This window comes from Neomonachus schauinslandi, chromosome 8 (genome assembly GCF_002201575.2).
Source record: "Neomonachus schauinslandi chromosome 8, ASM220157v2, whole genome shotgun sequence".
NCBI classification, from domain to species: domain Eukaryota; kingdom Metazoa; phylum Chordata; class Mammalia; order Carnivora; family Phocidae; genus Neomonachus; species Neomonachus schauinslandi.
This window is the reverse complement of record NC_058410.1, coordinates 123,944,560-123,963,798: the sequence shown is the minus strand read 5'-3', so window position 1 is coordinate 123,963,798 and position 19,239 is coordinate 123,944,560. Positions and strand designations below refer to the sequence as shown.

At 43.6% G+C, this 19,239-nt stretch overlaps 1 protein-coding gene across 1 annotated transcript in view; it reads right to left on the bottom strand.

Moving 5' to 3' along the window:
* CDYL (chromodomain Y like) overlaps window positions 1–15,596 on the bottom strand; it is a 175,091-nt gene extending 159,495 nt beyond the window's left edge. The window contains exon 1 of the mRNA XM_021696990.2: window positions 15,294–15,596. Coding sequence (XP_021552665.1) covers window positions 15,294–15,317 — 24 coding nt within the window. The 5' untranslated portion in view covers window positions 15,318–15,596. The remainder of the gene's footprint in view (window positions 1–15,293) is intronic.
* Between the last annotated feature and the right edge of the window lie 3,643 nt (window positions 15,597–19,239).

Sequence of the window (19,239 nt, the reverse complement as noted above, 5' to 3'; positions counted from 1 at the left end):
ATAAGCCCATACTAATTATGGCAGTGTGGTGTGATCAAGAAAAGCCAAATACCAACTGAGCAGAAGAAACTAACCCACACGTAAATGAAAGCTTTACATTATGGCGGAGGTGGCAAACTAGTGGGGGAGGGATGGACTATTTAATAAATGGTGACAATAGATTATCCACATTTTAAAAAGAAATCAGATCCCATTGGCTCAGGTCGTGATCCCAGTGTCCTGGGATCGAGCCCCGCGTCGGGCTCCCTGCTTGGTGGGAAGCCTGCTTCTCTTCTCCCACTCCCCCTGCTTGTGTTCCCTCTCTCACTGTGTCTCTGTCAAATAAATTAAAAAAAAAAACAACAAAAAACAAATCAGATCCCAACTTCATATCATATATAAAAGCAGGTAGATGTTCATCCTGTAAGTAGCAAACTCTTAGATGATGATAGAAAATAATGATCCCGGGGTAAGAAGGATGTCTTCAATAAGAAACAAAATGGGGAAAATAAATGTCTACGTTAAAATGTAAAACTTAGTTAATATGTAACTATATTACAGACTCAAAATTTTTTAAATGAAGACACATCACAGATGAGAAGATGTCCTCAAGATATGTAACAAAGAAAGCATCCATTACAAAGAACTCCAACAAATCAGTAAGAAAAAGGCAAAAGAAAAATGGACAAATGGGGAAAAAAGGTGTTTCTATAAAATTCTACAATTCCTTCACATCCCTTTCTGTCTTCTATTGAACACCATGTATAGAATTCTATTTTTATGAAGTAACTGTTCTCTGTATACACACATTCTTCTAACTGTACTTATGCATACAGATGTCCAAAATGGTGGTCCTCTATGATTTGTGGTAGCTGATCTAGGGTGGTAGAGCAAAGAGTAACTTTTCTTTCCCTCTTAGACTTCCCTCTTTTCTCAGTAAACATTACGTAGGGCCTTCACACACAAACCACAAGTTAAGGGGAGGAGACCACGTAATTTCTGACACTACGAAATTCAAAGGACCTGTCAAGAGGATGGTCAGCTGATTCAAGTACTGACTTTAAGAGGCCACACTCTTATTTCAAAGAGGCAGTTAACACAAAACATTCCCAGAACTTTCTGTCTAGGACTGCCCTCAGACACAGTCTTTTGAATCTCCTTCATGGCGCCAATTCTTTACTCGCTAAGGGAGAAATGAATCTTAGAATGAACTAACATAATTCAGAACTATAAGTCAGGGGGTTACGCTGACGATATGTTGTAAATCAAAAGTGGCTGCCCACAAACAATACGAAGCATCCTAATAAAGAAACCCATCACTCAGGCCTCAAGTTTGTTCCCTCTGCATCTCATCATTCTCAAACTTCCTAATTTCCACGTATTAAATCTATGTGGATCCCTATGGAATCAGTTATACAATGAACGGTGCTATTGGTGACAAAAATCACATTTTGATTTGACATCGTTCCTTTCTTGTTTCTGAGAATGTTACTGCTTTCCACTGTGCATGAGTCTTTTAAAGTTTATATCGGACATGTCTTCTTTAATGTACTCTCCAAACCCTTTACTTTGTTCTTTCTTTAAAAAGCAGCATAGCAAACGTCAAATCATCGTTTACATTCATTATCTTTGAAGAAACTTTCAAATTCTCTTCCAAAGTGAACACCTGCTTATTTTTTGTGGACAAAAATATTGGGACAAATGCAATCTCTGATCTTTTCTGTTTTCATCAATGTTTTATGCTTCATTATAAATACCTGTTTAACTTGAAATCTTTGATGACACTCAAAAATCACTATCCATGACGAAGCATTAGGTTCATTCTCCTCGCAAATTTATTTAATCTCATGCAAAGCTTATTCATTTTCTACCCTATAATTAGCCCCTCATTTTTTAGGCCCATACAGGAGATTTTCAAGCAGCTGGGCACGGGAAGCCTACTGGCTGCCTTTGAAATTACAGGTAATTAGTTGAGCTTTCCTGTTCGGCTTCCACAGACTATCAGAAAATGCCATTGCTTTAAGTCACATCTGCTCTATGTTCTGCTTAATGACCTCAAGTATGGTGACCATGGAAGAAAAGGCAGATTAAAATATTGATTAGGATCCTGTCTATCTTTTAAAATGGAGCTACCATCATCTGTTAACTTATACTACAAAGAGTTTAAGGAACCTTATAACTTTAGTCCTCATAGCAAGGAAAATGAGTGGGTTTCTCTTGGTTAAGGTGCAGGTGTATGTCTTATAGGACACTAACATCTCCCACAACTTAAAGTAAACCCTAAACCACAGAGGTAATGCCTCCTCAACTTGGAGAAGTTTTTATATAGCATGCTAGTACAAAAGATCACCTATGCATACTTAAATGCAGTATTGAGTCACACTATCAAATGCTCATTAAAATTTATTAGGTAGAAAATTTTTTAATTTAAGTAATCTTCCTATTTAAAAGATTTCATGAGTATCATTTGTAAACTTTCTTGAAGAAATCTTTCAAATGCCACTTTTAACAAACACAAATCATTTAAGGGTGTTTACTAGTTTTTTGCTAACATGGATCCAAAATAGATAAGGAGAGTGAAGATATCTATGTTTGTTGCTCTTCTGTATCTTTATTGATGCTTTATATATGATAGAGAAGCAAAAACCTGACTGGATGGCATGTCCTAAATTGATAATGATGTATACAGCAGGAGTGAGAAATCCATTTTCAAACAAACCACAGGGAAAGTGGAGCAAGCAAAGAGTAGCTGAATTTAGTTTGAAAGTTTATTATTTTAGAAAGACAGAATGATTCTACGTTCACTTGGCTTTTTCATTAAGAACAGGAAACTAAACCTTTCTGAATAGTTTGATTCCATATTACATGGAGTGCAGCAGGGTAGGGCTCTCCAACAGGGGGTTGGATGAGAAGGACAGAAAGTGGGCAGGTGGTAAAGATAGCAACTCTCAGTCTCACTGCTCTTGACCCAGAGTTAGAAAAGGCCAAAAATGCAATAGAGCTAAAGAAAAACTACTTTGGAAACAAATCTTGGATCATTAATTTATCCGACAACCATGCTCAGTGACAGGAGCTTCTGACATACACCTCCCCCCGCAAAACCTGAGAAATCACTGCACACGGGTCTTAAGCCACTCTTTCTCTGTAGGTAGTAGGTACTATAGTTTGAACCACTAGAGTTCCTGCCCACAGGGATTCAGAGAGATGCCTGGAGGGGGGATGGAACCAGACTGGAACTGGCCCAGCCATAAAGTGTGTGGTGCAAGGGTGGATGGTGAGAACAGCCAGCTCTGTCCCCGGCCCTTACCAGGGATACTACTAGGAAAAAAGCACAGCTGAAAACCAAAAAAACCCTGTGACAAGGTGAGGGCTCTGGCTGACCTCACATCACCTGGGGAATTATGGGAAGCAGTTCTGCCTCATTCAGTGAAGGACATGAGCACATCCCTCCTCCTCCTCCCAAGGAGCAAAGCAGATAGTCCACTATCTGCTAACTAGTGGCCCTAACAGGTGGGCGCAGGAAGAGAGCTCCTGTTTGTATGCTAGGAGGGCTCTGGAAAAATGGGGGCCAGATTTCTGAGTGGTGAAAAAGCACATGAAGGATGGAAATTTCCACCTTACTTTTAGTTCCCACCGCAATCACCCATGAGAGTGAGGGGCTCAGCTGCCTATTGCCTCCAAGGAAAAACTGAAGTTCTCAAAGCCTTGGTCACATCAATGTCCTTACTTGTTCCAATGTTTCCTTCTCAAGCTCTAAGGGAACACTCTTCCTCAAGGGGAGACCTGTTCCACGACAGGTAAAGCTTTTTAAAAGCTTACCAACTTCAGGGTGCCTGGGTGGCTCAGCTGTTAATCATCTGCCTTCAGCTCAGGCCATGATCCCAGGATCCTGGGATCGAGTCCCACATCGGGCTCCCCGCTCGGCAGGAAGCCTGCTTCTCCCTCTGCCACTCCCCCTGCTTGTGTTCCTGCTCTCGCTCTCTCTCTGTCAAATAAATAAATAAAATCTGTAAAAAAAAAAAAAAAAAAGCTTACCAACTTCAAAGCATATCCCTCTACTGCAACAGAAATCAGCCAAGACAAGGACTTCGAGGTTTTAGCCTTCCTTCCAGTGGGATTATGCATATAAGGGACGTGGATTTTAGAACAATTCTTTCTCCACCTGACCCTCCACTTCCTGGTTTTGGTCTTTTTCTCTCCCAGGCCATCTTTTGACAAAGGCAGGGGTGCAGCATTGCTGTAAAGCTGTCCACTCGTGACCACAATCTCTTTTCTGTTGGTTTTATCAGGTTCCCGGGAAAACTGAACGTGTCTGGTCTTAACACATTAACTCCCTCCTACCAAGGTGGACCCACACACCTTGATAAGATCTCATTCCACAATCTTTTATTTATTTTAAATACTTATTTACTTAAGTAATCTCTACACCCAACGTAGGGCTTGAACTCACAACCCTGAAAGATCAAGAGCTGAATGCTCCTCCTCCGACTGAGCCAGCCAGATGCCCCTCATTCCACAATCTTTTAAACTCATTCTACATAATCATTGCAACTTCATCATTTTTAAGCAGTCCCAACCTACAGTTACTTAGGATCGTTTCCCCTAGGAATACATTTTTAGATATGTATCCATCAATTTAATCAAGACATTCTCAACTCATTTATGAGCTGAAGCTAGTGGTATTGAATGATGGCATATAAAATAATTCTGGAGAAAATTTTCGTCACATCTACACTCTGAGGGAAAAATACCACAAATCATATTCTAGTTGGCACCCTCCGCCACATACGCTCTCTCTCCATCCTTAGAAATGATAATAAAATGGGGCGCCTGGGTGGCTCAGTCGTTAAAACGTCTGCCTTCGGCTCAGGTCATGTGGGATCGAACCCCGCATCGGGCTCCCTGCTCCGCGGGAAGCCTGCTTCTCCCTCTCCCACTCCCACTCCCCCTGCTTGTGTTCCCTCTCTCGCTGTCTCTATCAAATAATAATAAAAAATCTTAAAAAAAAAAAAAAAGAAATGATAATAAAATAATCATTAACCTCTTGCTTTAAGCTCAAAAGCTCATCTGCATACAAGAGAGAAGTTAGAGGATTAAGACGGGGGACCTGTTTGCTGGCCAAGAGTTGGAGAGGTGGCTAACCTCCGCCACAGGTGTCTGAGGTAAGACGGACAGAGATTTCCCTCTGGACTGCACACACGAAAAGCTAAGTAAGAAAAAGTGAGCAGCCAGACTGCTGCTTCCCGGGCCAGAGCTTTACCAAGGCAACAAGCAAGTATGGAGGTTAGGGTTAAGAGTCAAAACAAACGAAGACTCAACTCAAAGGGGATGTGGCAGAGGGATGAAAATGATGTTGAAGGCACCAGAGCTGGACATGCGGACAAGAACATTCAAGAGGGAAAGAGGAGATGAAAGGAAGTTTACTAAGGGGGTACTGGCCTAGCCCATGGGTAGGAAGAGTTCTACAGCCAGACAGGCCCCCATTCCAACAGGAATAATTCTTTTACCTAGCGTCATCATGGAAGATAACACAGTAAGCCCCTGCTCCTGCACTGGATGCACACGCCCAGCGGGAGATCAAAAGTTGTATGAGAACACTAACTCCTCTTCCTGAAACATCAACCTGATCCAAAGTTTTATGGAGAAGTACGTACTGGTAAATACCTTTAAGACATTTAATATCAAACCAAAAAATTTTCTATGGCATACACTGTTAACTTCACAAAGGTTTAGGTAACGTGAGAATTCAAAAACAGGCGAGGACTGCAGCAGGCCATTTGATCCCCAACTTCCACCTCCAACTCTTATGAGGCTATCTGATCTCTTGCTTCTGTTGTTAGGAATACTTGGGTGGAATCTTTGGGAAAAAATTACCATTAAAGTAAACTGAATTTTGTCACTTACACGCCAAAACTTTTTAAAAATCATTTTTGACAGCTCTTTTCAACATATGCCTTTTTTTCCCATAAGCATGCCTTTCACAAGCTCTGTGGAGCTCAGGAGCCCCTGCTTTCCATGACCCGGAGGTGCCGTCACCAGCTCATCTCACGAGCAATTTTATTAATGTCAACCCACAGGCCTTCGACAGCTCTCCTTCTCTTACCAAGTATCTGTTCCTAACATGATAAGGAAGTTGGTGAAGTCCAAGCATATCATGCCTAAAATAAAGGAAAACAGTCTCCCAGAGAGACCCAGAGCTGTTCAATGTGTAAGGTGTGTGACCCGTTCTACAAGCCAAGAAGACTTTTATTTGGTCCTGGGGTTCTTGCATATTCTAAAGAACTGAGGCACCCAAATTAGTTACATGTTAAAATAGGAAATGCTTCTGTATGCAACTCTGTGATGCCCTAAAATCCTAAACATACTAATCCTAAACATACTGCTGATGAAAAATGGGTATATTGTAACCAGAGATATTCATTATCTGCAATCAACATCGTTGGGCTTTATCAACAAACACTAAGAAAATATCAACCTCTTAAAAACTTCACATTGCAGAGTTCATCATAAATGAAAATAAGACAAAATACAAAGGCATTTTCTAAATATATTGTGGTTAACTTCTCCAACAGGAGAGTATTTTTAGATATCTCCCCCCAACACTTTTCACCAACAGCTAAACACAAATACTATGACGAACATTATTTTCCTCCAAAACACCATGTAGAGTTTTTTCCAAACAAAATGCACAATTCTCACATATATGGTACAATTTCAAACAATAGAACTCCAGTCACATTCAGGTCCTCAGATTAAGCACTGCAACAAATCAACAAATAGCCAACCCATTCCCGGAAAAAAATACATATGATATTATTTAATACCTAGAGAAAGCAATACTTAAAGTGCAAATTAATAAGTCAATAGTGCAAAGGAAAAAAGTAAATTATTCACACAGAGTTTGGAGGGGATGATTCCTGCTAGTTGTGAACTCTAATGAGGTCCTGAATGAGAACGGACACTGAAGCTAGCGAGCTGGGTGATCCACCTATTGGAAAAATGGCAACACAAAGGTAGGAAGGGATGGGCTGTGCGGGTGTGGACAAAGTAAGCCGACAACTATGGCTTCAGTAGCTCAGACCACATGACGAGGCCAACCTCAGGTAAAGAAAAATTAGAGAAAATATGCTTATATATCAAGGCTGACAGAACAAAGATGCTGAACATTTTGCCTTAGAATCATTAGTTCTGTAACTATTATATCCATTTTCATAATCAGTCCTGTTGAAATCTAGTTTATACTTTATTTACATTTTCAATATCTTTATGTAAATCTCAAGTGTTGGCTCTAGCCCTCTATCCCCATGCATGACACCACAAATTCAAAATCAGTAAGGTTTCTTCCAATTCTGGCAAAAAAGCTAACAAGATTCCAAAAGGGCATTCTCACTACAAAATAACTAGATCTTCAATAAAGTGTATTTCTTAATGCTTTATTGAGCTTGCAAGAAGCAAGGAAAATATCAGGCGCCTGGGTGGCTCAGTCATTAAGCATCTGCCTTCAGCTCAGGTCATGATCCCAGGGTCCTGGGATCAAGTCCCACATTGGGCGCCCTGCTCAGCGGGAAGCCTGCTTCTCCCTCTCCCACTCCCCCTGCTTGTGTTCCTGCTCTTGCTATCTCTCTCTGTCAAATAAATAAATAAAATCTTTAAAAAAAAAAAAAAGCAAGGAAAATATCTAAGTGCCCCATACCTCTCTCCAACCCAACCATAAAGAATGATTCAATCATAAAAGTAGACAAATACCAAAGACTAAGAAAGCAAGCTAGAGATTTGGGGTGGGGGAACCCCAGATAATGTAGAAGTAAAAAATATAATTGTTGAAATTAAAAACTCAATGGCTGGGTTAAATAGATTAGGCACACTTCATCAGTGAACTAGAAGTCAGATCCAAGGAAAAACCCAGAATGCAAACAAAGCTAAAACAAAAAGATGGAAATGAGAGGGTTCTTACCCTTTGATAGGGAGGAGAAAATGAGAAGACCTTATAAATAACTACTTGGTGAAATTCCAGAAGTGTATAAAAGAACAGCAGTATTTTATGATAAAATGGACAACACTTTGAGCACTAATAAGGCACAAACTGCCCAAAGAAGCACAACATATACAAACCTTATTAACAGAAAGTCTCACAGAGATACACCATAATAAAACTAGAGAACACCAAAGTCAAAGAGAGGATCTCAAAAGCAACCAGAGACAGAAGACAGATCTCTTGTAAAGTAACTACACCTAGACTGACAACAACCTCCACCACCACAATGGGAAAGCCAGAACACAACGGAAAAGTATCTTCAAAATGCTTAAAGAAATTAACCAATTAACTGATTTTATTTGGAATCAATTCTATTTTCCTGAAATGAAGGCAAAATAGAGATATGTCCTTACAATAAAAAAAAAAAAAGACATTTCCACCAATAATCCTTCACTAAAGAAATCTCTAAAGGATATACCCAAGAAAGGAATCCCAGAAGTTTTGATGATCAAAAAAACTGGTAAAGATATAAGTAAATCTAAACAAATATTGTCTGTATACAATAATAATGTCCTATTGTGTAAGGTTTTTTCCATAGACATAAATAAACACGGGAAAATAACAGCATGTAAGTTCGGGGGGTGGGGTGGGATCAGAGTTAAAGGATTCTAAAGTCTTTATACTGTCAGAAGTGAAGCTAAATTTTGCTTAACTTCCTTTTTTACTGAAATACAGTCGACACACAATGTGACATTTGTTTCAGGTGTACAACATAGTGACTGGGCAAGTGAATACATTATGCTATGCTCACCCCAAGTGTACCTACCATCTTCACCATATAATCCTATTACAATACCATTGACTATATTCTCTATGCTGGATCTTTCAGACCTGTAACTCATCCATTCCATAACTTGAAGCCTGTACCTCCCACTCCCCTTTGGTTAACTTTAGACTTCATGGATGTATAATTTCGAGAATAGCCACTTAAAGAAATAGTGTACAACTTCCAAATCTAATCAGTGAAGTTTTGATACGATTTTACTGTGGACTCTGGCTGAAGCTGAACTGAGTTTGGCAAAAAATGTCAGAATAGTCAATGAAGGGCAGTGAAAGTCAAATCTTAGCTCAAAGATCTCAAGAACAATTTTAATACTTGTTTTGGGTCACAGATCCCTTTGAGAAACACATGAAAGCTATTGATCCTCTCCCTCAGTAAAACTCTCATACAGACTTGTACAAATTTTCATACAAACGGGAAAGGCTTTTCCCAGACACCCAGAGAACACAGATCCCCAAGGCCCTGCACAGCTTAAAAGGCTAAAGAGAATTAAGTTTGTGTGGGAAAGTTAGTAAAGTTAGAAGTTCTCCTATCCAAGAGTTGAAACCACATATGCAGAGGAGGAACCAAGTGTAAAAGGAACAGCACAAGGCATAACATCTGGGGGAGGGGGGATTCTGGAGGGAAGAGGTCAAGAATGGAGAGTCAGTCCTATAATTCACTCTTTCATTAAAGTGTAACTCAACAATTATGCAACTACTGCAATACTTGAACTTTGGAAAATAACGACAAGAAAAAATTCCTAGTTTTAAAGATTGTTAGCATCAATCTTACAACCTGATGGACAAGTATGTCATACAATGAAAACACCAAAATAGATATTAAAGCACCCTTAGCTAGCTACCTAGTATTTTTAATACTCCCTTTGTGGAATGACTCAGTTAACAACCAGCAACAAAGAGCCTGCAAAAAGGACTAGTCTGGTCCACCTGGAGTTGTTCTGCAAAGGAAGATCCCAACCCCTCCCCACCTCAATGTGTAGTGTAGCCTCAGTGTCAGAAACACAGACCACTGCAATCCAAAGGCTCCTACATTCACCTGCATTCCATAAAGCAGCTTTTTGGAAATATAGATTCTGGTCTCCATCCAAACACTGAAAACTACTCTCTCATGTTTGGGCCCATGAATCTGTATTTTAAAAGGACCCCAGATGATGCTGTTGCACCTAGAAACACACACACAATATAAAAACTACTTATTCACAAAAATTTGACTCATATTGGCTTTGTGCATCACAGATATTCAAAACTGTGAATCAGAACAGTACAAATAAAGTATTTTCTATACACCATGAAAATATCTTTAATGATTAAAAATTATTACAGAGCATGAAGAAAAATTTAATGATTCTTAGATATTATAGCAAGAACAGAAAAAAAGACTTATTCTAGTACACAGGAATTGAAAGCAAATTCAGAGGTTAAGCACGTGGGATGTCTCCACACTGTTGTTTAGGCAAATAAATAATATCCTCAGCAATTCACATTCAAGATGTTAATTTTCAAAATACACATTTGACTTCACTGCCCCACAATTAACTCCAGAAGTCAAACAACTCTCTTTTCTTTTTCTTATCTTGGTCAATCTTTTAAGAGCCAGCACACACACAACAGATGTGGGTTTATCTTGACCACCATCCACTGAAAAAGGTCTCTTGATCTTTGTGACTTCCATTTGAATTACACAAGCAGATTTTATTTATAACTGTGCTTTTGGTCAATGTACATAAAATCCATGTGGTGCATAGGGGACAGGAGCAATGATATCCCAAAGCAGTAAGAAAAATTCAAAAGACTTACCTTTCCCCCAAATCCTGATTATCCTTCCAAACTAATCAACTTTAAGACATTTTTTAAATAAGCCAGATAAAATTTCATTCTTAAAAACTTACTTCCATTTTTGATAGACTGGAATATGCATGTGTTAGATAAATAATTTCTCAGAGGACCAGGACTAGATCACTGAGATCTTACTAAAATTTAAATTAGCTATTTTAACAGTTTTCAAGGGAAAAACCCCATATCCACTGAGAAAGAAGGAATTATTAAGATATACATATAAGGAGAATGCATCTCCATTTTCCTACAGTGTGGATTCCTTATTCAGTCCCACATGAATGAAGTCTTATGGTGGTAACTTGACCAGTAGATAGTCTTCTTGATCTCACAGTTTTCTTTGGTGATATAATCAGTTTACGTGATGCTTTGAAATCCCAAATATCAAAGGAAAACAGGTTTGGTTTCAGGTGTGAGAGCTGGATAGGTTTTTTTCTTTCTTTAATTAATAATGGAAGATAGAGCGCCTGGGTGGGTCAGTCGATTAAGCATTTGCCTTCAGCTCAGGTCATGATCCCAGGGTCCTGGGATCGAGCCCCACATCGGTCTCCCTGATTAGCGGAGAATCTGTCTCTCCCTCTCCTTCTCCTCCCCACTCATGCTCTCTCTCTCTCTCAAATAAGTAAATAAATAAATCTTAAAAAAAAACCAAAACAGAATGGAAGAACATAAAGATGTTTCCTAGAATAATATAATCATTTAACACTTGGGTATAGCACTTTATCAACTATAAATTGCCTTTATATGCTAAGGTCATATAAGCTTCACATCTTACTGATGAGGAAGTTCAGGAGAGAGAGTTTCTGAAGACACATAGCTATTCCCTTCATTATACAAAAGGAAAGAGTGGAACCCAGTCTAGAACTGGGATTGGAGCTGGAAGGACTTTCATTACTCCACACTCCACATGCCTCAACCTCAGTCCCTGAGTAGTTGGTCATCTAAAGCAGAGGTGAGAAAACAAAATCCAGCCCATGGATTTTATGGAACCCATTGGCTAAGAATGATTTTTACATTTTTAAGTGATGGGGGGGACAAGATTCTGACATGTAAGGGGCACCTGGGTGGCTCGGTTGTTAAGCACCTGCCTTCAGCTCGGGTCATGATCCCAGGGTCCTGGGATCTAGCCCCACATTGGGCTCCTTGCTCAGCGGGAGGCCTGCTTCTCCCTCTCCAACTCCCCCTGCTTTTGTTCCCTCTCTCGCCGTGTCTCTCTGTCACATAAATAAATAAAATCTTTAAAAAAAAAAAAAAAAGATTATGACATGTGAAAACTACATAAAATCTGAATTTCACTGTCCATAAGCAGTTTTATTGGAAAATGGCACTCATTCGTTTAGGTATTGTCTATGGGTGCTTTTGCCCTACGACAGCAGAGCTGAGTAGTTGCAACAAAGACTGCATAGACTGCAGGGTCTAAAATATCAACTGCCTGGTCCTTTACATAAAGTCTGGACCCCTGATCTATACGATGTTTATCTTTTTGTGAAAGTTATGAAGTACTCACCAGGAGTAAGTAAAAAATCTGTCTTTCCTAATCCTAGCTGCTAGAGGTACAGTTAGTAAATCCATTCCATCTTCAACAGACACTCTTCCAATTTTGTAAGGCTGATGCTCCACCCCATCTTGTTCCCTTATTTTTTATCCACACAAGTGGTTGCAAGAACCACTTTACTAAGAACCTATTACCATATACCAGGCACACAAAGTGGTTACAAGAACCACTTTACTAAGGACCTATTACCATATACCAGGCACCATGCTAAGTACTGGAGATCTCATTTCTTCTGGGTGACAACACAGAGGCTTAGCAATCAATTAATTCACCCAAGTTCACACAGCTACTGCAAACCCGTGTTCTTACCATACCAGGTTACATCAAGAAGCAAGACTTTGAACTTCTTCCTCTGTCAATCTATCCCTACAGAATTGTAGAGTTTGAGGCCAAACACGAAACTTCTGTTTTGATTTAGGCAGAACCAAACAAAACAAGGCAACTAATGTCCATGACCTTATTACTAATGTACCTTAGTGTTCTTCCCAGCCTTGTCAAATAGTCTATTAGACTGTAGTGTTTATTTACAATTGCATATCATTTCTGCCTCACAAGTAATATTGCCCTGATTAAAACAATACAATTCTCGGGCGCCTGGGTGGCTCAGTTGGTTAAGCGACTGCCTTCGGCTCAGGTCATGATCCAGGAGTCCCGGGATCGAGTCCCGCATCGGGCTCCCTGCTCAGCGGGGGGTCTGCTTCTCCCTCTGACCCTCCCCCGTCTCGTGTGCTCTCTCTCTCGCACTCTCTCAAATAAATGAATAAATAAAATCTTTAAAAAAACAACAACAACAACAACAATACAATTCTCTATCTTTAGAAACAAAACCAGGCCTCAGGGAGGCATGTTAGATCAGTTAAAATACAACAATAACCATCACTTACTGAGTGTTCACTACGGGAATTGTGGAGTATGATTTACATTTTCTTTCATCTAAACTTCACGGTTCTGTGAGGTAAGCACTGATCCCAATTTTGCAGATGAGGAAACTAAAGTTTTCAAGGTAATTTACCCAAGGTGACAGGGTTGGAATTCAACAACTAGGTTTTCTGACTCCAAACCCAGGCTCTTAACCACTATGCAGAACTTTCAAGTATCAACTTTCAATCGTACTATAGTCATAGTGAAGTCAGTGTTGCCTACAAGATCAAGAAGTTAAAGAACTTATCCTGAAGGATACTATCACAATATTTACTATCACTTCAACTATACTTCTTTAACACTTTTTTCAAAACTAACACAAAACCCAGAATCAGAAGGTCAATTGTACGAGAGTATCATTTCTTTGCAAGGTACTTATTTCTTCCCCAAAAAATGTTGAGGACACGAACCATCCTCATACCTTACGCCTCCCTATCTCCTTATGGAATCACCACAGAGAAGACATTCAATGAACATGCTGAATGAACACGAATTTTGAACAAAATGTGACTTATACATGAATTCTGCCAGGAAAGTAGTGACTAGAAAACCTGAAGATAAGAATAAAGAACTAAATTTAGTTCATAAAGCACTGGTGGTAAATGTACTTTTACACACATAAGATACAACTGATGTATAAGGTGCTACCTTCACCCAAACACTAATGGAATGACTTAAGTGATTATGTGTTTATAAACACAAAAATTAGTACAGTGAATACTCAAACCTAAACAAGCAAAGAACAATCTAATGTAGAAACCAAAATCCCTCATCTGTATTTTTCCAACTGTTTGTCAGCCTGGAAGACCTGCATCTATCTTAGCCTCTACTTATGGACCTTCCCCATGCACACCACTTTCCCTCCTAGAAGGGAAACTTCTTGAGGACAAGATTTTTTTCCCCTTTACTAAAATAGCCAAATGACCAAAGACAGTATCTTGAATACACTAGGGCACAGCTAATGTATAAAATGGGTGAAGAGAATGGAACGTTTTCAGTGCCAGCTAAGGTACACTGACCACATACAATGTAAGGGGAGGCAACAATCTTACCATTATTTCTACAGAAGGCAGCCTCCTCCTGAGAACTTCTGCAAACACTTGCTTTTAAAAAGCAACGAAAAGTTGCTAGAAGGCTATCATTGTCGGGAATAGAGTGCCATTCTACGCCAATTGCAATAATGACACCTCAGAAGGTTCACCTGGTACATATTAGAGGTTGACAAGGGCCATGGGGCTCTACCTGTTACATACGCTTACTTAAGCCCCTAAACACCCAGTTCCCTAAACGCATCATAAAGGTGAATCCAGAAAGTATCCGGAAGCTTTAAGTCTCTTCCGAAGATGTATTTATAAATATATATAAACAGAAAATCATTTATCCAAAAGAACAGAAAGCCTTCCAAGCTTCTGTACTCCCAGGAAGTCTACTTTGAAATACGTCAAGAAGTTATACCGAGGCATACAAAATATGTCTAAAGATCCAAACAGATAACTCCAAAACTTGGAAGTTGAAGCTGGCAAACCCATCGTTCATAACTTATAGGTCTGATTCTGCCCCTTCTTACTTGCAACGCTGCGACGCAAATGAATGACGGTGTATCAGCGTTAAATTTAAATTTCCTGGCTCTGGCCACAATGCTAACCTAATTAAAGCATGTGGTCAACGTTCAGCATTTTCGGTGCGTTATTTTGCATCGCTTTGGCTAGCAACAGAGTCGAAGACAGTTGCACTCTTCCTCTCGGCCCCCCACTCCTCAAACCGGAGGCAAAACCCTCTCCAAAATGCTTTATTAAATGGACAGGAAAAACACCCCCGCACCGCCTACAGACCCCGCCAAGCTGTAACAGGGGCTTCACACCCATTGCCCTCGCCAAGAACACTTTGGGCTCAGTCTGAGCAAGTCACTGGTGTCAGCGCTACTTCCCCACGGCCGGAGCCCCCCCCCAGGCGCCCGACAACTCCGGGGAGCCCCCCCCGCCCGCCGGGCCCCTCGGAGCAGCGTGGCTCGGGCTCCCCTCGCACACATTTCCCGTCCAGCAAACTGCGGCCGCGGAGGGGGAGGGGGCGAAGCGGGCGCCCGCGGCAGAGCCGGGCCGTCGGGCTGGACGCGGCCGGGCCGGGGAGGGGCGGCGCGGGGCGGCGGGCGGGGGCGGCCCGAGGGTCCGGGAGGGGGAGGGGAGGTACCTCGTACAGCTCCTCGGAAGCCATGGTGGGCGGCGGAGTTGCGGGCGGGCGGGAGGGGCAGGGTCGGGGCGAGGCGCCGCCGCCGCCGGGCGGCCGACACTTTGTTTCAGTTGGGTCCCTGCGTGGCCTGCGCTTCCTGCTCCCGCTCCCAGCGCCGGGAGCTCAGCACGGACGAGCCTCTCACACTCACTGCCAGTGCGGGCCGGCGGCGGCGGCGGCGGGGTTGTGCGCAGGAGCAGCTGCGCAACGCGCCCTCCGCGCCCCGCGCTCACTCCCCGGCGGGCCGGCTCGGGCTCGGGCTCATCGCGCCCCGCCGCGGGGCCGGGCCGGGCTGGGGCGGGCGCGGCGGCGGTGCACGGCAGCGCGGCTGGCTCCGTGGCTCCCCCTCTCCGGTGTAGTGCAAAAAGCTTCCTACTTGCGACCAAAAAAAACCTGCCCCGGCTACTGAGCATGCCCAGTGCGGCCGCCCGGGCCCGGCGGAGCCGCGCTCCCGCGCTCCGGGTTTTCGGACCGCCCGCGCGGGAGGGGCGGGGAGGCAGGCGGGGCGGGGCGGCCGAGGGGAGCAGTGGGCTCCGCTCCGGGCCGAGGCGGGCGGGCTGCCGCCTTGGGCGAGCCGGCAGGAAGGGGAGGAGCCAGGGAGCGGTGGGCGGGGCTGAGGCGAAGCGTGGGCGGGGCCCGGGAGCGGTGGGCGGGGCCCCGACTTCTGCAAGTCCCCTCCGGGGGGTCGGACCCGGCGGCCGCGTTGTCGGCCGGCCCGCCTCGACGTGGGTGCTGGGACCTGGGCCGGGCGGGACTGGGGGGGCCTCGAAGGTCGAGGCGGACGGCGGTGGTTCCCAGTGGGGCAGGCACTGGCGGGCCCGAAGTTGGGCAGGGGGCCGTGGGAGCGAGCTGCCCGCGTCTGAAGCCCACCGCCCCGACGGCAGCGGCTGAGCCACCAAATGCGCAGCCTCCTTACAGGAGACCGCAGAGCTCCAGCCTCCGTGCGCTAGCCGCGGACGCCCGTCCCGGGCCAAGCCAACGCGCAGGGGCGGGCGGCGTGGCCAGGTGGAACCCCCCGCCCTAACACGTGCCCGCCTCCCCCGCGGCAGCCGCCAAGACCCGGAGCCCGAACCAAGCGCCCCTCCGTGTGGCCCGGAGAGCTCCGGGCACGCTCGCTGGGCCGTAGGCCGGGGGGTGGGAGCCGGGGGTGGGAGCCGGGGGCGGGAGCCCGGCGCAGTCGAGGGCGGCGCGAGGGCGCGGCTGCCTCCACTCTGCCCGCAGCTTCCCCCACGCCAGGCCTCCCTGTTCCTTTTGGAGCGTCCACCTCCTCGGACCGAGAGCTGGAAGGAGGGGCCAGAATCTGGGCTCGGGGAGGTCTGAGTTCTAATGGAACGAAGCTGTCAATGGTGGTTCTCCTTGGGGGGGGGGGGGAACGGTGAGGACAACAGATACGACAGGCCCTTGGGTCAGAACAGCCATGGGCTGGCCCTTCCTCCACTTCATAGGAGAGATGGGCAAGGTGGGGACGGCCCGCATGGCTAGCTCCCAGGGCACACCTGCCGGGAGACTGGACGTTTCCCCGTCCGTGCTGAATGAGGAAGGGGCCTCCTGGCCTGACTCCCCCAAACAGCCGGCAACTCCAAACCGTCCTCCCGAACTTCTCCACGGGACACTACAGAGACATCGTTTCACATTCTCTCCTACTCCCTACACCTGGAAGCCACCGCCAGAGCCTACATTTTTCCCAAAGGGTCCTCTGCTGCCACTGCGTTCCTGGTGCTCTATCTAGCGCTGGTTCCTAACCGACCTTCCACTCACCGCGCTCCTCCCACCACTTTTCTTTTTAAAATCCAATTCGATTGGGCCGCAAACATACAGTTTAACAACCACAGGGCTTTTCACAGACTCCGCGGAGTTTCCTGCCCTGCCCACTCCCGGGAACAAGCACAGCACTTGCCCTTAAGTCACTTGAAGTCGAGTCACCATTCTCTTCTCGCCGGTGCCTCTACCAGCAATTTCCTGGGCCCGGAATGCCCCCTTCCAACCTTAAACTCCAGCTCCGACGTCACCTCAAAACATAGCCTTCTGCCTTCCAGGGCAAAATCAGTTACTCCCTCTCCAGGGGCTCCTGAAGCCCTCAGGTGTGCCCCAGGGAAGGGTTCATCTCAGTGTGTTTTAACTGTTTCGTCCACTCTTCACTCCCACCCCCATTTCTAGACTGTGACTTTCTCCCAGATCTCATCTGCAAATTTGACTCTCCAACCCTAGCACCATTCTCTACATACAAAATAAGTTTTTATTCAGTGAGTTGGAATTCCAATGTTCACAATAAAGTCTGACACCCACACATCCAATTTCCATTATCAAATGCTTTGATGACAGAATCACAAATTAATGGCCTACCCTCTCTACTTAATAAGGAGCTCTCAAGCTCTGCCCCTTTCCCTGATGGCCCAGTCAAATTCTCTCTGCCTCCTCCAAATATTCGCTCCGCTTCCCTCTCGCTTAACATTGCCATTATTTGCTGGCATTTAATTGTTGTCTCTCTAGCCACACAAATTCATCAATGAAAGTTGTAAGCTCCCTGAAGGCAAGGACTAGGACTTTAAATATAATCTGTGAAGTCTTAAAGCAATTTGCTCACCTACCTACCGCAAGTGCCCAGACACGTGCAGGAGATGGTTAAAAATCATACAAGTGTAAGAAAATATAAATAAAAAAGGGATCCTCGATACAAAATGAACAGACACATCTCACATATATAAACCCATATGCAGTGGGATGATACAAATATAAACATAAACATTTCTTCTCTCAGGGCCACCACCCTAATTACTGCCACCATCCGAACAAAATTTGTTAAGCATTCTCAAGTTGCTCCACCAAGTGCTTAATGGTCTGTAATGTTAAATACATTGTCTCTAACGTCTCCAAAACTACCACTGTTACCCAGGAGAAGAGAAGCAGCAAGGACAGGAAGACATCCACAACAACCATACTCAGATATGGAGCTAGTACATTTAGTGTATATATACAATCATAGTGCTAAGGTGACTTCCGTCAATGTGGAGAAAAAGAGGGGGAGGGGAATTACAGATTTAAAAAGGGTAACTCCAAAAAGCCAGTTTACAGGGACCTTTAATCCTGGTGACCTGGATTATTTATGCTGCTATGATTAGTCATCAACATTAAAAGAATAACCACTGGGTAGAGATCACCTCCATAACAAAGCGAGAGTAAGCCATTCTCCTAAACTCAGCTCCACCTACCTCTCTCCTCCAACAATTAGTTGCTTTCCATCGTAATTAAGAACATTGGCGGAGGAGACCAGTACTAAGATATCCAAATCAGTGACTGAGAACTTGAGCAAGTTTTCTACTGTCCACTTTGTTCCTTCTCATCTGCCCTCCACAGAAAACACCCACCACTTTATTGAATATTATTTTCCTTATGTATCTATTTTGCTTCAATTAGTTCAAACTGTCTTAAGGAGATTTTGCTTTCTTCTTTCATTTTTTCAAATAATCAACATTTATCAGTGCTCGTAACAGAAGTAAATATATCCAAGACCATATAATGGCTTTGAATTTATACCACCTTTTATGAAATAGTGAATCTTACAGTAGTTACCATGACCACGTGTGTGGGTGCTGTGAAAATACGTTCTCAGTGAATTGAGAATAAAAGTGAAATCACATCCCCAAAACATATCAAGGAAGATATCTGCATTGTACCAAAAATACATGCAGCACAATAGTATGTACTAGTAAAATATATAAATCTTAAGGATTATAGATGTGGTCAACAAGTGAGATGACGTACACACGTGATTAAAATACACATCTACCGGCAATAAGCCTCAGCTCTTACCTGACTCGAGCCAGCGGTGGAGACCAACCTAAGGCAATTTACTCCTTTTCCAAATTTATCTGAACAATTGGTAATAGATTATCAGCACCACTTAAGC